General features: G+C 42.6%; 1 protein-coding gene across 6 annotated transcripts in view; it reads right to left on the bottom strand.

Moving 5' to 3' along the window:
* The window catches only part of CDK5RAP2 (CDK5 regulatory subunit associated protein 2), a 134,921-nt gene that overhangs the window by 20,459 nt on the left and 87,466 nt on the right, over positions 1 to 26,996 (bottom strand). For 5 of the 6 annotated variants that reach the window (XM_080990766.1, XM_080990767.1, XM_080990770.1 and 2 more), the window contains 8 exons: positions 20,130 to 20,228; positions 18,111 to 18,699; positions 15,680 to 15,912; positions 12,111 to 12,159; positions 10,947 to 11,065; positions 4,783 to 4,908; positions 1,113 to 1,229; positions 228 to 417 (listed from right to left, as the gene is read on the bottom strand). In XM_080990766.1, coding sequence (XP_080846892.1) covers positions 228 to 417; positions 1,113 to 1,229; positions 4,783 to 4,908; positions 10,947 to 11,065; positions 12,111 to 12,159; positions 15,680 to 15,912; positions 18,111 to 18,699; positions 20,130 to 20,228 — 1,522 coding nt within the window. The remainder of the gene's footprint in view (positions 1 to 227; positions 418 to 1,112; positions 1,230 to 4,782; positions 4,909 to 10,946; positions 11,066 to 12,110; positions 12,160 to 15,679; positions 15,913 to 18,110; positions 18,700 to 20,129; positions 20,229 to 26,996) is intronic. The other variant, XM_080990771.1, reaches the window with a different exon arrangement.

Raw genomic sequence — 26,996 nt, 5'->3', positions numbered from 1 at the left:
TCAAACCTCACCAAACCTCTGGCTCACAGGTCTGGGTCACTTGCTCACTCCCATCTCTGATTTCTTCCTCCTTGCCCTTCAACACTACTATGATGGCCAGCAGCTCCAAGAGCCCAGTTTGTCACCACCGTGAAGTTCATAGCTTCACCTACTGACTGCTATGCGAACTGCAGTATGACTACATTCATTGGAAATATGTTTTGGGGGAGATATAACAGGGTCACTACCTGTTTAGTTCATTTCTAACGCTGTAAATATCATGAGTCAGGTGCCCGTTTTCTTCCTCTTGCTTCCCAAGCTGCTTCTGCAGTTTCTCCTTCTCCTTCTTGAGGTGCTCGTAGTCCTTGTGAAGGCGCTCGGCAGCAAGGTGCTTCTTCGACAGGGATTCTCTCAACTTTTCATTTTCCTTTTGTTTCTCTGGAAGGAAACAAAGCTCAGTTTGTTGACAATTTAAGCATAATCTGAGCAAAACTGCTAGGGAAAATTAATGATTTATATATTTATTTCAACATTAAAGACGCCCACAACTCAGAGAAGCAATAAGTGAAATGAGATACTCATGTGACATTTACAATTCTAGCATCCCAATTTTCTCTCCTGCGGCTCTGGAATAGAAAATGCATTTCAAAGAAATAAAAAAAATAACCCTTACAATGCCTGAGTTCTATAAGAGGGATTTCATCATAAGAAGGAAGGTGATGTCCATCAGCTGCTGGAATGAGATCTCCTTGCTGTGGCTAAGCATCCTCCACAATGCTCCACTTACAAGCTGATACCATTTTGCCTCTCTACAAAAGGTTTCATTTGCAGTTTTATTGATTATTATTTTATTCAGATTGTGAAACACTTTTGTGGGGTGGAGGAGTTCTATTGTAGATATAAATGTTGCAATAAATAAATGAGACCATGAGGACTAGCGATCTTCTTTTCAAAGCAACATTTTCAGAAATCTGTTGAGTACAGCAGATATTGTAAGAGGCAAACTAGCACCTACAAAACATTCTCTTCTTGAGTGTGATGTTGAAAAGGCACAACAATATTGTCCTACCATTTTCAAACAAATAACTCCAAATTGTTGTGCTCTCTCTTTAACACCGAGTTTCTTATCATACCTTGAGATCCCTTTGCCAGCATCATATTCAAAGCCTGATTTTGCTTCCTCAGGAAATGAATTTCAGAAGTCAGGGAATTATGTTGCTCCGAGCCACGAATACAAACGTTTGCAGAACCTATAAATATATACATAAAAACGATTTATGAGTCATCTCTAGGTCAGTAAAGATTAAACTTTTCCAGACAAGAACAATTTAAACAATGCAGGGAGGGGGGGCAATACACACACTATGAAAGCTATTTATCCCCTATATATTCTGAAGGTTATCATCAGAGTAAAAGGTAATTCAGGTGGACTCTGATCAAGCCATTCCAACACCACTACTGATGCTGGGCTAATATCAGTAAAATTGCAAATTATCCCTGGCAGATAATGATGTTGGGTGCAGACATTGCCACACTTATCTTGGGCCTCCAGCTAGAGATTGCAAGAAGACGAATTTGCAGTCATTTTCAACACTCTGGTAAATTACTGCATTTACAAAAAGGAAAAAAAGGAAAGAAAGAAGAATAAAAGGAGGATGCTAGTTTTGCATTTGACAAGTTCCAGTTGATCTATTGGTTGAATTGCAATTTTCATCTGCTGAAAGAGCAGTTGCGCAGGTAGACTTTACAAGAGGAGGGGCCCCTCTGCTAGAGGTTAAGAGAACTCCCCCCCCCCCCCATTAACAAGGCTGACCTCAACATGCCTGGAGCCACTTGTGAAACAAAGACTATGTGGCAGTAATACAAGTCTGCATTATTTCACCTTTATTTTAGTTATTCAAGGGCTTGGAAGCAAGGGTGACTCCTCACTGGGGCTCAGAGCCACGGAGTTCTCCCCCATCCCCACCTCACAAAATGAATCCTAGATACCTGAAGGTATACTCCACTGAAATCAAGAAGCATATTAATTACCTTTAAATTATTTTGAACTTTTCTTCTTCTTCTCAGTTTTAGAAACTCATATTCATTTGCTCTATACAGACAACAGGTCAAACCAGGGTTTGTGCTAGCCATAGCTTAGAAGCCAGACCATAGCTTTAGATCCCAAATATATAACTGGGAAGCCATGGTTTAGAACCACCTGCCCACTTCCAATTTCTGTCCCACTCAACTTCATGAATTCTCTCTCATTTCTATGAAACACTAGATTCTGATGGTGGAGCACTGACTGTAGCTATGGCTTGTCAAGTAGGATATCATATCACACCATGGTATGTGCAAACAATGACTTCTTTGTTTAGCTGGTTGATAACAAAACACTCCTCAGTTTAGCTATCACCTCAAGCCATATTTAAACCTCCTTATCTGCCATTTGACATGATTCTTCAGTTGAGTGTGGTCAAGTTCAGACACAATAATCTTGCTTAAAATACCACGGTTTATTAAACTGAGAATGTCCTTGTATTGTGTTTTAATATGCCAAGGGTTTTAAGCAGGAAACCATGGTACCTAAGCCTTTTCCATGAAATCTTTTGCCTCAACCCCCTAGTTTCCATATCCTATTGCAACTAACCCTGAAACCAAGCCTAAGTACAATGACTGAATCAACCATACTCTTTCCTTGTTCATTCCTGCCTCCACATCCCTCTTCCTCCTCTTCCCTCTCTCTGCTTTATTTCCATGCACTGAATCTGAGATGGAAAGCTCCTTGGGGCAGCAGCCTTCCCTCTTGTAATCTGTATGCTGCCACTGCTCTATAACAATCACCAGTCCCCAGGATCAGATATGAAGCTGAAGCTAGGAACGCAAGCAGTTTATGAAGCTGAGATGGTTACAGTGAGCATAAACACAGGCACATCTGGCCTGAGCTTTCGTCAGTGATGGGTAGCTGCTTGCAGCACCAAAATGCTGAGTTCATTTATAACAAGCAAGCAAGTTTCTAGCTGTCAAGGTTGCAGAGGTGTTTGAAGATATGATGGATAAAAGCAATAATGGATCAGACAAGGAGCCAAGGTAAAGAAGCCCACATTCATTGCTTTCTTTCCCCCACCCCTTCAAATATTGCTGTTTCAAAGGTTAATTCATTTGTCACAGCTATGGAAGCTCTCCCACAAGCCAGTGTTGTGTATAAAATTATATTGTAAGAAAGAGATGTGTGATTTGTAGCTTTAGTGGTAAAAGGGTTGAGCTATGAATCAAGAAACTTCCGTGGCCCAAATCTCCCCTGCACCATAAACTGAGTGGCTGCAGCAAAGCCAGTCTCTCTGAGCCAACTGCATAATGTGGGAAAACATTCACCCACTTTATGGGATTGTTAGGATTACAATGATTTAATCTACGATGGGGTAAACTCCATGAAGCTCCACCACAGACAACAATCACACCAAAGCTTTGCCACTGATCACCAGTTATGTGCAAAGGACAGAGAAAAGAAGAAATTGCCAAGAAAAAGGCCAAGGAAGAGAAGTCTCTCCAGATCGTTGATCAGCCTAACTTATGCTAACCCTGGACAGCATCAGTCTGAAGAGCAGGATGGCCCGTCTCCCTGGCTGTCACCACCAGAGAGAGTTTTAACCTCTGGCAGAAGTATCCCTGGATCCCCTGTCTGGATCCAGTAAACAGGCAGCACAGAGCAACTTTTCATTGGGTCAGTAGAAACCCCCTTCCCTTCTTGTGTACTGGAATAGCCATAAGCAAGGGAGTAATTCAATAAGCAAGCCCACATTAAACACAATAATACATTTTATGTGCTGTGTAGTTTGAGCCCACAGCCTCAAGGTCAAATGGACAAGATGGCTGAAGATTAATCATCAGATAGCCCACATTTCTTAAGAGGTTAAACAGAAACTGCAGCGATCCTATCTCCTTGCCTAAAAAATAATGAACAGGACCAGGCTGCAATGCAGAGCGTTAGCCCCTTTCCTTCATGTTTTTTGATCCAAATCCACTCTCCCTCAAAGCTGCTTACCCCACAGAAGAAAAGATACAGAAACCAAACCAGGGGAGAGACACGCTCCATTCCCTCAGCATTGGTTTTCCAACTCGATTCCCCTCCCCACACTACTTTTCAGCTTAAACATAGCTCTCCTGCTGCCTTGTCTTGATTTGCCATCAAAATACGAAGGAGCTGGGAGGATTCTCTCACTTACAAATACAAAACAGCCCTGCTCCTTTTTCCGCAGTGGTAAGGAATCCATCACACAGTGATAAATTTGATTAACCAAAGTAACAGAAAGATGGATGAAAAGGTGTAAGAGATTGTATGCCTGCTGCATTAACCAGATGTCCTTTCCTCAAATCTTTATGAAGCCATAAAAACAAGAGCTGGAATAGTTTCAGGTGTGGTCATTTCGCAAGTGAACAGCATGGCTTTCCAGCTGCTTGTAAATACTTCATGAACAAACTCAGAGGCATTTATATATATACCTTTCCATCAGTGTAAATTACTCCTAAGAGGAATCACCATTTCCAGATAGCACCATTTAAAAACAACAACAAAAACGCAACCATAGGATGCTTAAAAAATGCAACATTTAATAAGAGTAGGGTTCAAAGCAGAGCCTGAGGAGGAAGTTCAGTGCCTTTCCTGTGTCTTCTGATATGGGGCAGGTACGAATACTCATGAAACCCACATTGTAATATCACTGTTTGCATATAAAAGAGGGCTATTTTCTTTTTTGGAGGTCTACACAGCTCTCCTTCCTTCCAACCTTCCTAAGCAGACTTTGATTTCAAATATTCTACCTTGCTCCTGAGCAGAGTCTGACACTTGTTGCTCAAGCTGCTTCCTTAGTCGGTCGTTGGTTCTGATGGATTCCTCAAGCTGGTGCCTCAACATTCGTATTTCTTGGAGATGCTCCATCAACAACTCTAAATAAATGGCAAGAGAGTGGCCATATCAAAGTCTGGAGCAGGGGACTGAAAATATTATGGCTCTTTACTAGTTACTGGAGGGCTTTCAGATTTAGGTCTCCAAAAGCCAGAATCAGTCATTTTACCCTGACACACAAAATATAAAATATGACTCAAATTGGATTAAGGCTGGTACAGAAAATTTAATAGAAATACAGTGGTACCTTGGGTTACATACGATTCAGGTTACATACGGTTCAGGTTACAGACTCCGCTAACCCAGAAAAAGTACCTCGGGTTAAGAACTTTGCTTCAGGATGAGAACAGAAAACGTGCAACGGCAGTGTGGCAGCAGCGGGAGGCCCCATTAGCTAAAGTGGTGCTTCAAGTTAAGAACAGACCTCCGGAACAAATTAAGTACTTAACCCGAGGTACCACTGTAGTAGTAATAATATAATCTGTGTGGGGCATACACAAGTCAGTAACTCTCAAAGCAAAGTTGGCTACAATCACTGTGCTCCCCCACACCCAATGTCATTGGAATCCATGCTCCCATCATCCCTGACCATTGGCTATGCTGGCTAGGGCTGAAGGGAGCTGGAGTCCAGCAACAACCAGAGGGCTAGAGGTTCCCCTGACCTGATTTATATCAATGCTATTGAAGAAATGTCACCAGCTCCTCCCAGATTTCCCATCTTCCTTCAACTCGCAGAGGGCAATGGAAGTCCATTGCCAAGTTGTCAGTTCTCCCTTAAATATCATTACAAAAATCTCTTCCTCCATCCACATCCTCCACCCCACAAAATCTGGTAATCTCCTGCCTCAATAACCACAAGCACCTTCTTTCTGGCAGTCTCTTGCCTCACGGAATCCTCTTAGCTGTACCCACCGGTCTGCTGCCAAAACCATCCCCCTCTTTCCCTTTCGTCACTGAGACCACATGACACCCTCTGTATATCTTTACACCGGCTTTCCATCAACCCTCACCTTTGACTTTCAACTGACTTTGCAGGCTTGCTCATTGCCACATATACACGCCCCAACTTTCTGTTCTTATTTTCCCCATTTTCTCCAGCCTTGCCCATGAACATCAGCCTCCCCACCCTCAGCTGTCCAATAAGCTGCCTACACTTTCGTGTATATGTGTGTGCATGTACGCATGTTTATATTCCCATCTTTCCCATCAGAATAGCTTTCAAGGTAGCTGACAGACCAATTAAATGCAATACAAAATGCCAACTAAAATGGATTAAAAGACAACAGAAGAATAAGGAAGAAGCAGTAGAATGCTGTTGAAAGCTCAGAAAGACTTCACCTCACTTCAGTAATTAGGGAGGAGGTATGGAAGACTCTTAATGCAATCTATACCTCCCATTTCATGCTTTGTCAAATTATGTCCCCCACTACCTAATTTGAGTTTTGCTAGGGAGGAAGTTCAATAGTTGGGGCACCACCACAGGGACGGCCCTCTCTTTCCTTTGCAACCAGCCTACCTTTTGAATTCAGGGCTACCATAAGAAGAATCTCAGGTGGCAATCTCAGGTGACAAGGCAAGCTAATCTAAAAAAAGGGTTTTTTTCAACTCCCCAGCTTCATCCCTGAAAATAAGTCCACTTTACATGTCAATGCATTTGGTCACCCTTTGGAAACTCTTCCTTTCTCCCTTCTTCCTGTGACCCTGTCCTACACTCACTTCTTCCTTCTCTACTTCTGATCTCAAACTACTGTTGACATGTGGTTTGTAAATTCACTGGGGCAGGAACCCCTTAGTTTCACTAATGATACTCTGTAGAGCATCATGCACTCGGACAACACTATATGAAACTATTTAGTAGATGAGTTTGATTCACATAGCACAGAGAAAAAAATAAGGAAGCATATTACACAGTATTCTGTTTCCATTAAAAAGTACCTTTGATGGTTGACTGCAGGTTCCCTCCACCTGCAGTAACTTCCACATTGGTCAGGAATTCACCTATTCCATTTTATTTGTTAGTTCAGCCAGTTCCAATAAATTCTGTTTTATTTTAAACAGAGCATTTTGCAAACACCACCTGCTTTCAATGCAGTCTCTAGCAGAACAGCCTGGTAAGCATCAATTGCACTGGGTGTCCTGTTCCAGGTCAAGTCTCACTCCTCCTATTAATTATGCAGCACACTTCAATCCCAATGAAACAGTACCGGGGCTTTTATAGTGGTAGAAACCATGTAACTTAAACATCACCTATCAATTGTCTGTATTCTAGCTCCTAATTTGAATTTTAGAGAAAGAAAAGTCCATCTATTTTTAAAATACAAACACTAAAAGACTAAAACAAGGATAGGAAGATTGAATCCGCTGGTAGAAGATCTCTGAGTGATTTGCGGTAAAATGGATCTATCTACTACCTACAATTTCACAATATTAGCAACAAAATGAGTGCTCTCACATCTTAAATTATATTACTGAAATGAAGAAATCTTAGGGTATCCAGAAATAGATTTTCAAGAGAAATGACTGTGAACTCCATTCAGTTCTGAAATTCAAAACTTATTCCTGTAGAATTATTATGTTTACATCTTTTGCTCCAAGCTGATCTTGGGGTACTCATAAAACAATGAAGCAGATTCTGTCAGCCAAAAGGTCTGTGTGCCTCAATTTAAAATAACAATGGCGGAGGATGGAATCCTCGCTAGAAAATCTAGTAGATGTCCTTCTATGCCTAGTAAACCTGTAGTGGGTAAACTAGTTGTTCTTTGTAAGTTTATTGTTCTAGCCAAAGGCCATGACAAACTTGTAGCAATAGTATTTATAATATAATACATAACAAACATCCATAATATAAGCCAACATCCACGATGCAGAAGATACCAGAGACACCAGTAAGCTTAAATGTAGCTTGATTTCAGATTATACCACTGAATCACCACAACAACTAATACAGTCATACCTCGGGTTGAAGTAGCTTCAGGTTAAGCATTTTCAGGTTGCGCTCCACGACGACCCAGAAGTAACGGAGCACGTTACTTCCGGGTTTCGCCACTCGCGCATGCGCAGACGCTCAAAATGACGTCATGTGCATGCGCGGAAGCGACGAATCGCGACCCGCGCACGTGCAGACGTGGGTTACGTTCACTTTAGGATGCGAACAGGGCTTCGGAATGGATCCCGTTCGCATCAAACTCCTTTTCCCTCTTTTTTTTGCAGCCAATGCACAGAGGACCACTCTCTGAGTTATGAAGCTATTGTTGTCACTCAAATGAAACTGGACCATTTCTGCCAGGCTGTACCTGCTTGTTTATTTATGTGAACAAAGATTTCAAAACCAAATCTCTTAGGTCTATAAATAAGGGGGCAGGCTAACAGATAATGAGTAATATCTTCCACCTGAGGTTGACCAGAAATACAAAGTCTGTTGATGTATGGGACCTTGTTGCAGTACCCATCCAAGGATGTGGTGGGCATCACTTGGAAACGCAGCTCAATAAAGGCATTTTTAAGGAAGCTGGTAAGAGTTTGGTCAGATAACTAACTGTAAAATGCTCTGTTCTCAGGAGTGGATACTAACGGGGAAATTTAGTATTTCTAATAAGTTGCAGGTCCCTTCTGGATTCTATCCAGAAGAGCCAATCCCTTAGTTGACATGTATTCAATGTAAATGAAGAGCTCAGTTATGGAAAATAATCATAGTCTAAAATATCTTGACAAGCTGCTTTTCAGCACTGGTTCTTACCCAATTCCCTATAGCACAGCACAGGAAAACACTCAAGTGGCATAACAGCAATTCTTCTAATATACTTTAACTGAGTGCAGTCAGCTCTTGCCTTAATTGTCGGCCACTTCGATTTTGTACAAAGAAGAGCTCCTGATATTCCTGATGGTAGAGAGTATTTCTTCGAGGGGAAAAATATATATGTTCTGCACAGTTTCCAAAACTTTAATGGAGTTAAAATCAGAGCCTCAGATTTCAACACCACAGAGCACTGGATAAGCACTTTGCTACCAAGTATATTTTGTGCAGGTTCAATCAGCTGCCCTTCCTTATTGTAACAGAACTTCATCAATGTCCCTATGCTTTTCTCTGCTTTGACTTTCACTTCCTCCATATGGCACTTCCAAGAGAGGGTTTCACTAGAGAGTACACCAGATATGAGTGAGTTTGTTCTACAGCTTGCTGATCTAAATACCATTTATACTTAGGACTGTGCTTGCTAAAAAATCATTAAGAGTAATATATAGACTTTCCTGTCATTAATATAAAAGTTTAAAAGAGTGGGAGCCAGAGTGCAACCTTTTAAACCAGGGGTCGGCAATGTGCGGCCCAGGGGCTGGAAACAGCCCATGGAGGCCGTTTAACTGGCCCACGAGCCGCCCCAGAACCAAGCCGCCCACTCGGCAAGTCCCAGTGTGCTGTGCTACACCGGCGCAGCACAGCACAGGGACTCACTTCCACAGTGCCGGGAATTGCGCCTGTGCACACGCAGACACCAGAAATCACATCTGCGCAAGTGCAAACAACGAAAATCGTGACTGTGCAGACACTGGAAATCGCAGGTGCATGCACTCATGCGGGCGCGCATGCTCCGACCCCTGTTTTAAACCTACTCTGACCCTCATTTCAGTACAGCTGTTAGATCAATAACAGAATTCTGCAGTCAGTATTGGCAATTTGAAATTTCTCCCAGTCTGTTTCGATTAATAGAGACAAATGCAGCAGAGATAAAAAGGCGACATAAAGATTATTCTTAATGTTCCTAGTCTATTTCCTTATACTATGGTTCAGAATAAAACATTGATCAATGGTACTGTGTCCTTCTCTGAACCCCACTTGTTTTCATGAATAATGTTGTTATTTTGCAACCAGTCTGATTATTTTTGAAGGAGATACCATGCATAGCTTTGAGATGTCTAACAAGATAAGTGGCCAATAGTTTTTGCCCTTGTTTATGGTAGTAAATAAGCCAGTCATGGTAGGCATCCACCATGCTATGCATTCCTTATAGAGCTCAGCTTTGATTTCTACTGGCAAATATAATTATTTTGAATTCCAAAATCTGCTATCCAAACTTCTCCTGCCAAATCAAGTCTTATAAAATAAGTCAAGCTCTGACTTCCTCAGCCCCTTTTATATTTCTTAACAGCTGACTGGCTAGAAGAGTTACAATCCTGTAAGTTGAGGGCAGGAGCAGCTTAGGTTAATAAGACCAAGTCTCCTGCAAACATATTTTATCAAATTGCTAGAGCATACAAATAAAATCCTTATCCATCTTATTATCCCAACCTGCCAGGTTCCAGGAAAAACTATTAAGACCTTTTTGGATGTTTTCTAGTCAGTTATGGTATCTTAAAGGAGAGCTGAAGGTATCATAATTTGATTTTCTATAATTACCCCTAGGCCTGGTCTTATCTTGAGCATTTGTTAATGTATAATTCTTTTGATTTCTGAAAAATAAATTGCTAGCAGGGTTGAAGTTTTGAACCTCTAACTTGGGTATATTTCTTCCAATACCTGCATTTGGGCCAATATAATGAATCTTCCCTTCTTGACTATTGGAGCGTATCTGGATATTATTAGTAAAAGTAGCAAAGGCCTTATGGCTTGAGAATGTCCTGTTCCTTTTTCCAGACTGCAATTTCCTTTTTCTGCTATGTACAGGAGAGGAATATTTAACTTGCTATTGGTTGTGCAGCCTTTTAATTCTAACTAACAGCTCTCTGTCAGCAAACATATAATGCAGCAAAAACAACGCAGGAGGCAGCAGTTACGAGTTATCAATGTCTGCAGCCACAGAGGTGCACTCTACTCTCTCAAGACAGAAAGATTCCAACAACAAAATTGTTCAGTTACTGATATGGACTTAGCAATCTCAGACCTATCTAAATCTTGATGTATCTTCAAACCATCACTAACTTCAGTTTCTTTGCTGGTAGGTCCTGTCTGCAGTGCTGCAATCAGAATTCCTGTCTCCACTAACCCGACCAGTGTACCAATTATGGCATTCAAACCAGAAACTTCCTTTTCCAATGATGCCTCAAGGCTGCTAAAGATTCCCTCTGCTAGAGTAAACTAGTTTACCTGGTGGGAATTTGACCGGCATGATTGCCAGGTTTTCCCTCTCGCCCTCCGTTTCTTCTTTTTCAGGCTGGAGGGATTCCAAAGAGGATGGCTTTTGTGGCATCTCCAAGTCAGATAAACTATAGAAGAAAAAGAAGAGGGGATGTCTTAACATGAATTCTGCCTAATGTCTGGAGAGCTTATTTATGGCAAGTTGCATAGCCAAGTTCATGACCACTATGAATCACAGAAGTAGCAGACAGCAAGGAACTACCACTTCCACTTGCTGCTGCTCTCACCAGATGGACTGGGCCCCTTCCCACACTTCCCAAGGCCATCAGTTGCACCTGCCCTGTGAGGAAGATGAACAGGATTAGCTGCTCTGGGAGTGGTGGCATCAACAGGGCCCCCATGAGCCAATCTGGGAGTGACAAGAAGCTGAGAATTATTTCCAACTACATTCTACTCAGAGTAGACCCACTGAATAGATCTAGGCTAGCCATGTTCATTAATTTAAAAGGGTATACTCAGAGTATGGCTAGCCATAGATTCCTGCTATACTCCACTCTGGGAGGAAGTGCATTACAGTCACTTCCAGGCTGGGTGTCAAGGCTTCTATTTTGAAATGTGAGCATCTTGTTTCCATCCAAGCCAGTCATTACAAAAATCTTGTAATGTTAAGAATTTGGTGTCAGAATTTGCTTCTTTTCCTCTTTCCTCCCCATTCTTTTCCCCCTGTCTTTTTAAAGGGCAAGAGTCTGATGACAGGGACTGCTATTTTAAAAATATGATTTGCAAGCCACTGAATGAACTGTTTAATGGGAGAGCTTCCTAAGCAGCCTGGAAAGAGTGGCAATCCTGGTAACCCTTCTCTTATGGAACAGCAGAACAAATAGGATTCCCCCCCCCCAAAAAAAATGCTAATATAGTAATGATCAATTGATGTTTCAATGGCTTCCTTGATGTGGAATAAGCAATGAGCTTTTCCCTTATTTGCCCTAGAGTTCACCAAGGGATATGTTCATTGTCTCACCTGAACCCTACAAAATTTGCAGGGGAGCAGGAGGACACCAGACTCTCAACCTTCAGCCTAATGTAATTCTTTAAAACATTGTGCCCCAATTGTGACTGCTAAGTGTACTGAACTAATAAAGGAAGGTTAGCAAAAGGAAATGATGCACTTACCTCCGTGCAAGGCCACACAGTTGAGTCATCTCATCATCTATTGACTCTCCTGCAATAGGGGGAAAGAAGCCTTTCAAAATTATGCTGAAATGATAAAGTGCTCTCTCCACCTCCCCAGCTACTGGTATTCAGAGGCATATTGCCGCTGAAAGAAACCAGATTTTTCCTGGTTCTGCATTCTGAAAACCTGGCATGCTTAGTCCCCACCCTCCCCAAGTCAAATGCAGAGGCCTTGGAGAAAAGGGTGGGGTGTTGGAGAGGCAAAGAAATCGTGTAAGTCCCTCTTAATAGTTCTTCCCTGCAAGAAACTCAAGCCATTGCAATCTGTCCCCCAAGCTTGCTACAGAAAGGACTTATATTTACCATGAAAAGTATTTCTAGATCCTGTAAAAGCTGCCACCAGATTTTAGGTTTGGCACTGCCTGGCGGTCAATAGGCAACATTGCAAGCTTAAAAAAAATAAACAATTTAAGCAGGAAGCTGTCGTCTTAGCTCCTCCCTGCTTCAGTTTTTAGATAACAAGCCAGAAAGTTGGGAGATTTGGTATTAGTATAGCATGGGAGGCAGCTTTCAACAGGAAAAGGTTGCCTAAAGGATTCACTGAGACTTCCCAGTAAGAAAGGTAGAAAAGTATGATGGAGGAACTATCAGACAAAGCATGTAAGAGTAAAGGTATCACAGAATAACTGCAGAATAGATTTGCACCAGGGAGTAAAGAAATCAGAGTGCCGGTAACTCTGCAAGAATCAGACTCCTCATTCACCACTCCATTCATCACCTTCATCCTGTGGCTGATGGTTGAGAACTCCTGCGTGAAGGTCACACTTTAGACTGCCTCCTGGAGGTGGAGGGAGTAGAAGTAGATACAGATTGTGGGTGTAGAACATTTGGAAACTGATATGGGGCTGAAGGTAAACGTACTTATTTAGCTAGGTCTCCTTGGGGCAGTGAAGTAGATCGGAAATTAAGGAATAAATAATGCAGAAAACTGCATCAGTTGAGACCGATTCTGGACAGTTGTGTATTGAGTATTGAATATTGAATATTGAGGCTGATTCATGCTGGGGTGAGCTGCATAAATACCTTGGCTCTGATAGGAGTTTCTATAGGATGAGGAATTCTTCTAAGTCCAGCTGAGGGAGAGCTTCCTTGTGATTGAACTGCTTGCTCTCCTTGTCCTCCACAGGAATACAGTCATACCTTGGGTTACAGCCACTTCAGGTTGCGTTTTTTCGGGTTGCGGACAGCTAAAGCCCGGAAGTACCAGAACGGGTTACTTTTGGGTTTTGGCGGTCGCACATGCGCAGAAGCGCTAAATCGTGCTTTGCACATGTGCAGAAGCGCCAAATAGCAATCCATGCATGCGCAGACGCGGGTTGCAAATGCTGCAGGTTGTGAACGTGCATCCCACACGGATCATGTTCACAACCCAAGCGTCCACTGTATTCTGTTGCCATCCTCTCTCTGTGCAGTGAGCATTCTTCAGCCTTAGCAGGGACAGAGCCTCCTGCTGAGCTTTCTATTGCACACCTCTCCCCCAGTTAGAATAATGCCATATAAAGGGGAATTTATGGGCACACCTGATCTGGCTCTGAGATGTTCTGTATAGAAATCCCCTAGAGAGGGGGAAGGAGAGGCTGGTAAACTGGGAAGATCTGTCATAACTGTTGAAAGTAGCAGTAGCTGCTGCTTACATGGGAGGAGGGCTGGAGCTAAAGTCTTAGTAGAGGCAGATCTAGCTGAATCATGTCTATTGCCTTTACAGGCTGTAGTTTGCTGCTGCAATTCTCTCCTGGCAGGAGAGTATGGATTTCATCTGTGCCTTTACCATTAAAATGCAGGCAAAGAAGCAGAACTGAACAATAGCCAGTTGTTTGCAGATTTTTAGCAAAGTGGCAGAAAACTGGCTAAACCCCCACTGAGAACTAACAGTTTCCATTTCCAAAGCCTTAACTGCACTCAGCATTAGGGCTCGAGAGGGAGAAATACAGAAGCTACTGATACTTATAAGTAGTGAAAATAAGCAGAAGGTAAAGGAACTAGAGCCACAGAGAAATTCAACAAGAGGTAGAATAAACAAGGAATTAACCAGCTTGAAAAAAGGTGTGCACCAGAAGTCTCTTGAAGAAACAACCACTTCCCACAAGGCAAAATTAAAAACTGAGGGAGAGAGGAGCAGGGAGGAGCCAAGACGGCAGCTTCCTTTTTAAATTAATTAATTAATTTTTAAAGCTTGCATTGTTGCCTATTGACCGCAAGGCAGCGCCACACCTAAACCCAATCTGGCCAGTTTTTTTACAGGGTCTCCAAAAAGACAGGGATGTGTCAACTCATTTCCTGAGTCCCCTCCATATGCCAGAAGACTTGGGAGAAAACAGGCTGGGGAGGAGACTGCTTTCATTTTGTGCTAAACACCTGAAGAAGCAGCACAAGTTTCTCCCGTGGCCTTGCCTCTGCAAAAGCCCAGATGAAAGAAATAACCCTTCCTTCCCCCAAGTGCTCTACACATGGCAAAGGACAGAGAAGGCAGTGAGGGAATGATGACTGCAAAAGCAGCTGGCCACTGACACCAAAACATATGGATGCATTGGGCTGGGGGAACCTATCCACCCCTTGTTTAGGAAGGCAAATTGTGTTTAAAGTTTATTATTATGACAGGCTGATGCACAGACATCATAAGGAGAGCCATGTCTTTTTATATTCTATAAAGTTTGAGGGCAGGGACCTTCTTACTGCTGATTTTTAAGTCTCTCTGGGAGCCTCATTGGCTACAGGGCTAAGTATAAATGCCTTAACTAAACAGAATTTTTTAAAATCAAATCTGCACCCCCAAACCACAGCCCTTCCACAAAACAGTGGACTATGACTGCCACTCAGCCTGCTTGAATATTCTGCTCCAGCCCTCGTCTTTACTTGTGATTCAGTGCAACCCTATTGTGCAAAGATATATTGAATTGTCTCAGTTGTCAGCAATTTCATTAGTATATATGATACCATCTGCTGATTTGAACAGAAAGGCATTTTAATGTTTATTCGCTGGAGAAACTTATTTCCAATGTGAAGAATTTGATATATGATAATTGAATACACTCAAGTCTTTTGAGAATACAGCTAGGACATGTAAACTACAATATTGTTTCTCAAATTAAAGTCTCTTGGTATCAGAAAACAAAGTAACAGCAAACCCAGAAATATTTGCAACCCCATGCTGTGCCCATAAAGTTACACTTCTGCACACCTAATGGGACATGCACTGTAGCACACTTGGTTGGTACTGCTACCCAATGGGATTGCAGTCTGTGGGATTGCCTGGAATTTCTGTCCAGAGTTTAAAATATACCTTTTAAAAACTGAACAGCAGCACTCTACTCTGCAACATTTGTTGAAGATCCCATAGTATATCTATATTCCTATCTTAAATGATAAATGAGGGGCCCAATCTTCGACAATCACCATGCGATAAGGAGAAGAAGGGGAAAGAAAAAACATTGGCACACAGATAGGAGCCCAGAAAACAGATAGGAATGTGTGTCTATAACTGAAGATAAGCAACAAACACAGCCACACACCATACAGACACTGCTGTTCCAGCCTCTCAAACAGCTGGGCGCTTTGATTCAGCTGTTCGCGAAAGCCCTCTGCAACACAATAATCCACTTCGCTGGCCTGCAAGAGCTCCTCAAAAGCTCTGATCAAATTGGACAGGTGCTGGCGGTAAGTTGCACAGATGCTGTGGATCTCTTGAATTTTCTGACGCTGGTAAGACTGCTCATGTACTGGAGAGTGGATTGGGGAATCGTGCCTTTAAAAAAAGGGGGGGGGACCAGAAGCCGACTTTAGAAAGAAGATGCATCCAGCTTTTCAAAGTTGACTCAAAACACAATTTCTAGACTAGAATTTTGCACAAGGCATGATATTTGTGAGGGACCACATGTGAGAGTATCTATTTCACCTCCCTTCTGCAATCCCCCCTTGAAGAAAGCTCCTCTGCAGAATCACCTGATGCCCTCTGGACCCACGTTTCAGAGAGTGGAATTGATCAAAGCATGAAGTTTTCCTCTAACTATAAAACTTACCAAAATATTTGTGATTTTTTAATAAGCAGTTTAAATCAACAAATATTATATAAGCAGTGAGATATTTGCAGTTCATGATGAACACAGAGGCTGCTATTCAACTATGTCATACTTAAAAGCAGATGCACGGAAATCAATGAAAAATGCAAGTTCATGGTTTTCAATGTGTCTACACTGGATAGGACTTAGTTGGATATCATCCGGTATTTCTAGTTTCTTTTAAACAGAGTACAATCAACAACTGATAATGATAGTGACCATCTGAAACATTTTTCTTACTACCTTGATATTTCAGAAGTGCAGAAATTCAGGAGCAAGGCAACTGTTACTGAAATGATATAGAGGGATTTAGAAGCAATTTAATTCTCCAGAGCAAATACCCTGAAGTGAACCCAATCAAGTCTGTTTGTACTCTTCTTTCTTGTTCTAACAGAGAAATAAATAGCACAAGGTTTTGCATTGTGTTTTGTGAAATAATTTTTCACTGCTTTACCTTTTTGTACATTTCTTTTGTCATTTATGGAAAGGTGGCTGCAGTTGTTGTTTCCCCCTCATCTTATGTATAGTGAACCTGGCATGTACTAATAAAAATCTAATTTCCCCAACCCCAGATGTGACATATAAAGCACCACTGAAGAACAAAATGAATACATAGAGAAGTAGATGTTTGGTAGATAAAGATAAACAAAATGAAACACCCCACCACAATCATCCTAGAAGTTCTAGCTGAGTTTTCCTGTTGACACACAAGAAAAGTCTGAAGGCCCATCCAGTGAAGCATCTTAGTCTCACAGTGGCCAAACAGATACCTCTGAGAAGCCCATAAGCAGTACCTGAATGCAGCAGCACTCTCCCCACCTGCAGACCCCAGCAACTAGTATTCAGAGGCATGCTGTCTCCAGCTGTGGAGGCATAATATAGCCATCATGGCAGGTAACCACCAATAGCCTTATCCTCCATGAAAACTGTCTAATCCTCTTTTAAAGTTATCCAACTTCTGGCTTCCATTTCATAAGCCCTCATCATACTGCCTCCGATACTGGAGGTAGTACCCAGTCTTTTAATAATTTACCTCAACATAAGAGAAGCCTTGGTGGATCACAACAAAGACCCATCTAGTCCAGCATTCTGCTTCCCCAGTTAGCCAACCAGATGCTGCAACAGAAAGCCTACAGGCAGGACATGAAGAAAAGAGCCCTGTCCCATTGTTGATCCCAGAAATTTTTCCTCAAAATGGTGCCTTTCATAGATTCTATGATAGGAAGCCATTGCTAAATGTATGCTCCATGAATTGCTTTAATCCTCTATTAAACCCACCCAAGCTAGTGGCCATCACTACATCTACTGACAAGCTCCATAAGCAAATGATGCACTATGGGGTGGGGGACCACCTTTATACAGCAGGCTAATTTCTCTGTTCTCCATCCAAACAAGCATGAGGACACTTCAGGCCAGGCAAAATCACTCAAGGGAGTTATGAAGCAGGGCTAGTGAGTAGTGTGTGGTCTGAGAAGAGAATGTGGCCATGGGATAGTTCCGAGGGCCAGATAGGGAGATCTGGAGGGTCACATTTGGCCTGAGGTTCCCCATCCTTGCTCTAAGCTGCCTTCTGATGTTTCCCTAAGCCCTGCAAAACACTTTGGGTACTAAGCAAGGCAGTGAGGAATGTGTTCTTGGGTGAGTTATGAGGGCCAGATAGAGAGGCCTGGAGGGCTACATATCTGGCCTCCAAGCCTGAACTTCCCCATCCCTGCCCTAGCATAATCTGTCTCATGATGACACGCATGAGGAGATGACATCAGTACGGCCTCCAAGGCTGCTCAGAGTCCTATGGAGTATTACATTCAAGAACCATTCATGTATTTACTTAACCATCCTGCCCACTCCAAACTTCCTCCCCAAAGCTGCTTTATCATAAGCTCACCTAGCCAGTGAAACTCCTTTAAGTTTATTTTGCAGGCGGCACACCTCATCCAGAAGATGTATGTTTGCAATCTGCTCTTTTTCCAACTCCATCTCATTCTCTGACAGCAGCTCCTTCAGCTTTTGAATTTTTTTTTCATTTTGTTGCTCCAAGTCATGAGATGTGAGATCCTTGATGCGGATTTGAGGCTCCTCTTGCAGATGCTCATCAGAGAAAGTTTGCAACTCTGGTCTACTGGCATCTATTATGGGAATAAAATGATGGTGCGTGGGCAGCTCCCCATCATTCTGAGTTGTACTTAAAATATCACCAGAAGGGAGTTGCTTGGCAGGCTCCAAGTGGATCATCAGCATCCTGTACTTTGCCAGTTCAGACTTCAGAATCTTAATTATTTGTCTCAATTCTTCAATGTCATCAGTAGCTTCATAGTCAAATGCATCTATGCTTGTAATTCTTAAGCTGAGTGAACGCAGGCTCCTAGAGTCTGAGTATGTGGTAGTTGCATCAACATCTTCCTTCTCTGAGAAAGCAAACTCTTGATTTAGCTCTTTCATAGCAATCTTTGACTCAGGTGTGGTAGTTTCTGTTTCTGGAAATAAAATAATGTGTTTTACTTAAAGGTTAGAGATTATGATTCGGTCTAAGACATTCCCTTATTTCTGCAACCAATGAGGCTTCTGGGTCTGCCACTGCTCAGCATTATCTGCATGAATGGGAAATTTATGGCCCTCCAAATGTTGTGGGACTCAGTTCCCATCAGTCCCAGCCAGCATGGCCATTTGTTAGGGATCATAGGAATTGAAGTCCAGAAGGCCACACGTTCCCCATTCCTACTATTATGAAAAGCTTATAGGAGGGGTGGAGAACTGGTGGTCCTTCAGTTGTTGTTGGAGTCCAACTCTCATAGCCATCTGCATCTAATAATCTAATACTGACAGCTCCATTTACACAAGTGGCATCTGCTTTGTCTAGTCACTTGACTATTCCAAAACTCAACTCATAAACTTTCTCCTCTATGTCAACTATAAACAATTTGACTGAAAAGGTCTGAGTGCACAATCTATTATGAACAATCTGATTGCTGACCGTTCAAAAACCTGCTCTAAGTCATCCCTTTGAAGTACTACCTTGCTGGATACAGTCCAACAGCGTTTCCAAGAGTAGCTATGGCAGGAATGTGATAGTCAACCCCATTTGCATGGCCCCAGTACTCGGAAATATTTTTCCTTTGGTTATAGAGGTTCTATTTAAATATCCCAATGAATACCAGATTAGACCTAACCATCAATCATTTCTCTAATCTAAGTGACACTGTAAAGCAATTCAGTTAGGTTAAAATGTCCAAGCTATCTGAATTCTACTCCTTAAGCAAACAATCCCAGACCAATTCTGCCATGGTTTGCTAGTAACCAAGCAACATTCTTCATGTCCCATAACTGTTCTTCCAGTTTCCATTCATTAACATTTAACGATGAGAAAAATTCCTGGTGGAACATGAACTTGGGGGACTTTCTAGTGTTGACAAAAGAGTATATTGGTACTTCCACAGCAGTCACTGATAAACTATTTATAATCTGCACTAATTCCTTTATATTTTGAGGGAATCAAAGGGAGAGGGTAAGCTGGTGTTTAGAAACCTCAGGAATGCAAAAATAAAAAATCAGAATCCATTAATAATTTTTTTTATCACAAGCCAAGATCAGACCAATTCTGTGGCACCGAGTACATAGAGAGTTGTGCACACATTTCATTCATTTTATTAAAACCCATACTCATAAATCCCGGGGACTCTTCCACACTTAAAAGACTGTGGCTGCTATTCCCAAGGGCTGCTATTGTGGGATAATTAAGCAAACAATATTTTAAAGTTACAGACTGTGGTAAAAAGAGCAATTAACTTTAGCAAACAAGCTGTTAGCTGGAATTTATTTGTACAATTAACAAAAATGACCAGCTTGTTTTGCAAGAAAGGTTTGTTCTCCCAGTCCTGGCAAAATCACTTGTGTATCCATCTCATACCTTGGCTGCTGCTCAGATCCTTGGCTGTTTCGCCTTTGCTTTCACCACTGACCAAGGTGACATCCACTTCAGAGCCATTTACTCTGATCAATGACTCAGCTGGAGAAAACATGGAAATGAAGAGAAAAGTGGTAAGAGAAAAGGGACACATTTAAAGAATGAAACATCTCAGCAATTTAGAAGTTCAAACTGATCTTCACAAGTGCAGGAGAGAAATGTGACCTTCCAAAGCCTCTCTGTCTGGCACTCAGAAATCTCCCCACACAGACCCCTCACTGCTCCAGCTTTGCATCATGACTGTTTTTGCCTGGCCATCGACTGTGAGGATGCCTTTTGCTTGCAGGGATAGGAGTATGGAGAGTGGTGTGTGAACGTGTGTTAAACTAGCCTACTGTGCAAAGGTAAAACTTGCATTTGTTTCTCCTCCCACTTGTGCCCCTGCTGTGCCCACCACTGGAAGGGTGGTTCTTGCATGCTATGGAAACAGTGGTCACAGTCATTCAGAGCAAGCAAGGGAATGCAGCCCTTGGGATGAAAAAGAATCCCTACCTCTGATCTAAAGTACACATTCGCAGTGTTTCATCCTATCTGAAGGCATACCTCCTGCATGTCTTTTTTTAAAAAAAATGATATTTATTGAGAATTATAAAGTTATGAAGAGAAAAAAAAAGAAGGAAAAAATAAGAAAAAGAGAAAGAGAAAGAGAAAGAAAAGAGTAGATAAGTGTAACAATTAAACAATACAAATCAATAAAAACCAAAATCAAAAACAAAAAACAAAACGCACAATACAACACAATCAAAAAACAAAAATATACAACAAATTTAAAAACAAATCCAATATTCCCAAATCCTTAACTTTCATTAACTTATTTCATCGACTTCCTCACACCTCCCTTTTTTGTATTCTAGTTGTTAATTATCTCAGCAAATCCTTTCCATCTTTCACAATATTCTGTCATTAAATTACCTTGATCTATTTTAACCTTATCTTACCATAAAAAACCTTAAAACTTAAAACTTAAATCTTATTTATACCGAATTCTTTTAACCATAACATATTCTTACATAATTCTTTTTAACATTTCTGCTAAAGCAATTAATTTCATTCCATCATTTTTCTGATACTCATTAATTTTACGATACTTTTCTAAATAAATTTTAAAACTTTCTTCCAATCTTCATCCATCGTCTCTTCTCCTAGTCCCGGGTTTTGTCAGTCCTTTCTATCCCATCCATCTAGTCCATCAACCTGGTGACCTTATATCCGAGGCTCTTAAGTCTTTTCCATGTCCCTTCCGCAGGTCTTCTTCATGTTTATACCTGTACTTTACTTTGTCTTCTGCTCCTTTCACTCTGGGAGACTCCAGCTTGACAATATTTTTGTCCCTTCTCAACAAGTCAGCCCCTTTTCCATAGTCAACACTGAAATCCATGTGGTATTTAAAGGCATGTTTCAAGGCCCCTCCAAAATTAGGGGCCCCCACAACTCCGAGCTCCCCCCGGCCTGAAGCCAGACTTGGAAAATCAAAACATCTCTGCATAGGGGGGTCCATCCAGCCCCCCATCTCCAAACCAAGCAGAACGCCGTCTCTCCAAATCTGACTTTTTCCAGGCTCATTCATCAAATCCAACAACTCATGTTCCTGCTGGGCCACAGCTCCCTCCATCTCTGCCACCCGAGGTCCAGCAACAGCCTCCTCCTTCATCTCATCTGTCAAAGCACATTCCTGGATTGATTCCTGAGTGGGTTCTATATAGGTACCCACTGTCTGTCCAAAATTTCCTATCGCAACTGTCATCAAGTCCATTTTCTCATGTAACTGTTCCAATAAAGCACTTGTCTTGCAAAAGGCAAGCACCAGAGCTTCTGAGCACATTCTTATTCAAGGTCGAAGTCTGGTCCCACGATCTTAACCTTTTACAGCTGGAAAACTCCCCAGTTCGACTTTAATAACAGTTTCACAAGCTCCCTCTAGGGGAAACAATTTCTATTTGTATCCATCTTTTTTTTTTTGTTTTTTTAAGGCAGATTTAGCAACCAAGTTTTCCTTTTTCGGATATTTTGTCAAAATTTTGTTCCTTTTAAAAGCGAAAGGGAACAATGGAATCAATATGTTTCTGTTCTTTTAACTATCTGTCAAAAGATGTTTGTCCATAGTCGATGAGCTTCTCCAAAACGTCTGTCTTGACACCCCGCTCCCAGGTTCAAGACGGTGGAAAATTACCTGCTTGGCAGGGGGTTGGACTCGATGGCCCTTGTGGTCTCTTCCAGCTCTATGATTCTATGATTCTACCTTTCTTTACTCTCCTGCAGGTTTAAACAGTCTAAAAAAAAAAAAAAAAGGTTCCCCCCTCTTCTCCTGCTTCCAAGGGGGGTTCAGTAATTTTAAATGATGAAAGTTTAGTCCTTTACAAAAGACTTTCTGAACTCTAGCTTGCCGTGTCTTTGCTTCAATCTATCTACAAAAAGCGGAAGGCGGACTTCCTGTTTAGACCTTCCCGCTTTCGGTGCCTAATTAAAAAAATTTCACAGTCCAATTTTCCGTTCTACTCACGGGCAGTTGTTTGAAATCCAATTGTCCACAGGAAAAAGTCAGCGCTCTCCGGCAACAGCAATGCGGCTTCACTCCGTGAAAGAAGCAGTCGATTCAAAGCACCGCGCCACTCACCCCACGTTGCTCCGGATCCCCAAAACTGGGTTTCCCTGCGAGTGGAGGGGCCCAAAGGTGCCAGCCGAATCCCACATCCACAGGCTTCTCCCGCCTGTGGTTTTTGATGGGTCTCCGCCTCGCCGTGGCGGTTCAGACCCTGTTTTCCAACGGAGCGGATTCCTCCCGATCGGAGGAAATCCACCATTGCCAGAGGCGCCAACCCGGAAGTCCCATACCTCCTGCATGTCATGTTCCCATTCCTTAAGATCAGCTGCTGGGGTTCCCCCAGGTTAGGTGGGTGATGAACAGGAATTTTTTGATGGTGGCATTTCACCTATAAAACAGTGTCTCTGAAAATACTTCTTCAGTAAGGATTCTTATTTTTATGGACACCAAGTTTAAAGGGGTTTTATTTTCCCAAGGATTTAATGACATTGTTTTTGTAGCAGCTATTATCTTATTGTCCAGATCTCTTTTGGCATGTTTGATGGTTCAAGAGTTCTTTTGGATGTTATTACCAATCATTTTCATTGTCTGTAAGCCGCCTTGCAGGCTTGGAAGCTGAAAAGAATGTAAGCCTTTTGAGTAAGTAAATAAAGCCACATGGTGTTGGTTCCTAGCTTTTGCTGATCTTCTACCCTACTGGTACTACGGATGCAGGAAGAGAGGCAAAACAGTCTTGAGAACAGACAATTGCCCCATGTTCTTCATCTTATTTTTCTTCATCATCATCTCCGCACATTTTCTGTTGAGTGTTGGCATGCCCTATCAGCAGATGCCCAATCAATATATTATCAAGCATCTAGTGCCTAAAAAGCACCAAGAAAAAAAGTGAGAAATTATTCTCACAGGCATTCTCATCAGCCAAATTAACTTGGCTGTGGGCCCTAGTTTCCCCTGTCATGTTTCTGTGTGATCTAAATGGACATGATGGAATAGCCTTGCAGGTCTGGTCAATCCTCAACTCCCCTCCCATATGCCACCATTATGTTTCATGGAAGAAAGGCAAGATCAGGAGTAACCTAGTTGGGATAAGTAGTCCAAAGGAAGAGGTGAGGCAATTCACAGCCTGATGATGATGACAAAAGGCAAGTGCCATATGAACCAAAACCAATCTGTAACTGGCTGCTGGTGAGCTCAGCAAGCTGCAGATTCATCATTGCAGAAGAGAATGTCAAATATAAGTGGCTAGGTCCCAGTAGAGTTGAGAAACCTGTGGCCCTTCACCCATTGTTGGACTCCAGCTGATGAAGGGAACTGGAATCAAACAATATATGGAATGTGCAATGTTGGCTACCCCAGGGTGAAATGTAAATAACTACAACAATCCAAGTATTTCTGCAGAATCCTCCTGGCTCTCCTCTACCACTTTTAACCCTCAGCTCCTACTACCACTCCTTGCTTCAAAGTTAAGGAGAGGGCATTCTAATCAAATTTTGCAGCATTACACCTGTTTTAACCCTTTAGCTGCATGTTGAGCTGCTCACTGATTGAAGTTCTTAGATTCATCTGTGCAATTTAACCTTCAGTATCACAAGGAGATGGTAGGTGCAAGGCAGAAATGGGTTTGGGGGCAGGTAAACTACTGCCTATTGTTGAGCTGGTAGCAAAAATCCAAGTAATCCTTATTGGGATTGAACTATAAATGGAATTAAACGGACAGCAAAGTGGTGGTGCTAGTGGATGGGAGGGAGGGGAAATGATGCCAATCCTTCAGTGGCATGGGGGATCCCTGCAGTAAACCACTGGCAAGGGGAGAGGGGACAGCAACTGTCTTCCAATGTAATCCAGAGTACATCTTTGCAAGGCACAGCTCCATTTCTTCTAGCCAAGTGAGACATTAAATTCTATTCCTCATCCACAATGTTAAAATGATCTACTTTATCTGTCTCCAAGCGAACAAGTGTCTTCATAAAAAAAAAAAAATTACTGTTCTGCAACCATCTTATTTATTATACTTATTCTCTTATGTACCACTTGATCCACAAGGAAAGCACATTCGGGAACCTAGGGTAATGTGCATAATAAATAAGATGTGGGCATTAACATTTTCTCTTCAATGAAACAGACACACACACATACCCCACATTCATGAAATAGTAAGGGAAGTAAGAGAGAACGGAGAATGGGTGTTTCATTCTTACCCCTATGTCATTCTCCCCAAGCTAAATACTCCCAAACCTGACCCACAGAAAAACAGACAGGGAAGCATGGACATCCATGGAAAGGGTCTGTAGCCTCATGGTACAGTATCCTCATGTTCAATTCCAGGCATAACCAGTAGCAGCTGATGGAAAATACCCTTCTATGCCCAAGGGCCTGGAAAGGCAGAGTAGACCAGTGTTTCTAAAGCAGGGGCCTTATGGGCCCCTGGAGCCCCGCCAGGAAATTCCAAGGAGGGCCCAGGTAACAAAATGTGAAAATGGGAGGCCACAGCACGAGGCTAGGGGGCCACAGAGGGAAGTGAGAAGTGATGGGGGGGGGATCTTTTTTAAAAATAAAATAAAATCCTGATTGGTTGGCTATCTGCTTGGCTAATTCCAAGCAGGTAAGGGGTGGCCCACGAGGGCCTAGAGTTCCTTTTTGCCATGTGTGTTTTCTTGGAGCAGTCCTGGTTCGTTTCTGGTGGGAGAAGGCAATTGCTGAGGTTCCCATTTTTACCAGTAGAGCCCGTGATCCAGAACCCCCAGGTCAAGTTAAGTGCTGTGGTGGGGTGGCAATGGCCAGAGCTGCCAGAGCTGCTTGTTGCTGCCGCCAGTGCTGGGCCTGGTGGCAGCCTGGGCCTGACTCTGTAAGGCGCAGAGTGCAATCCACCTCAGCACCTAGTGGATCAGGGCCTTTGGATGTTGCTGAGGGGCGCATGGCTCATCGGCATCGTCGGCCCAGCTCTGCAAGGCACAGGGAGAAATCCACCCCAATGCCTAGCTGAGCGGGTCATCTAGTGCTGCTGACTTGCATCTAGTAAATAACTGTCTACTCAAAAGAAAGCCACACTGAGTTCAGTGGGCCTTATTGTGACAGAAAAGTTTGTTTTCTGAGCAGAATGAGTCATCAAGTGTTTTTTCCCCCTGCCAGCAAACAATTAACTAACTAACAACAGTGCCTGCTTGGCCAGAGTTCCAGGGGAGGCAGTTGGAGTGGAGGCACGAGTGTGTGAGGGAGATTCTGTCAGGAGGCTGAGGAGAGCAGAGAACTCCCAGGAGATGCTCTCAGGTTCTGAATTGCAGAAAAGACACAGTCCCACATGGTGCCTACAGGAAAAAGGGTCCCCAGAGGGGATACTCTGACAGGAAAGGGCAATAGTGATTCCGAGGCCAGGGAGGATTTGGGGGTCTGTAAGGGAAACAGCCCAGTTAAAATCCTAAGTTCCTGAAGTGTGTGTGGAGAAGTCTTATCTATGGAAGATGTGTAAAAGAAGGTAACCTTAAGCCTGAACAGCATACAGCAGGGGTAGGCAACCTAAGGCCCATGGGCCACAAGTGGCCCACGGCGGTCATTTAACCAGCCCATGAGCCGCCCCCGAACCCAGCTGCCTGCTCAGTGAGTCCCCGCACACTGCACTAAACTGGAGCAGTGTGGCGCAGGGGACTCGCTTCTGCGGCGCCAGAAATTGCATCTGCGGAAATCGGGGGGGGGGGGGCGCTCACACACAATTCAGCCCAGAGGGATCTGCACTAGAGTGAACCGACCCAGGTGAAGTAAACCTTGCTGACACCTGGCATACAGCCTATAACCTGAAACAGTATACGTTTCAGTATACGTAAAGCAACAGCACTATGCTGTGAATAACCTCACTGTTCGTTAAATTTCTGTGGAAGAAGAAGAACCAAAACTCATCTGTTATAATAAAGTTTGTTTGCAACCTGTTTTCACAAAAGAAAAACCCACTGCCGCTTGTGATTCATTCTCCATTGGGGGAATTCACCTGAGGGAAAGGGAAACTGAGGGCTGGCACAGCGCTGCCAGGGAGAGAGAGGGCCGTTGTGTTGTCACATCTTACTCCCAGGTAAGGGTGGGGGGGCTATAGTGGTTTATCTAGGAAGCTAGGGCTCCTCTGGATGACAAGCTTTTTGCACCAGGTTAATGAGGAACACTTGCTTTTTAAAATTCTCCCACATATACAGAACTCCTTTTGCATCTTTTGGATTGTATCTGTAGTGTCAAATAACTGGGGTCAAATAAGTGTTTTTTACTATTTATAATACATGGAAGAT

The sequence above is a fragment of the Podarcis pityusensis genome (genome assembly GCF_964106645.2).
Source record: "Podarcis pityusensis genome assembly, chromosome: Z".
Classification (NCBI taxonomy): domain Eukaryota; kingdom Metazoa; phylum Chordata; class Lepidosauria; order Squamata; family Lacertidae; genus Podarcis; species Podarcis pityusensis.
This window is presented reverse-complemented; position numbering and strand designations above follow the sequence as displayed.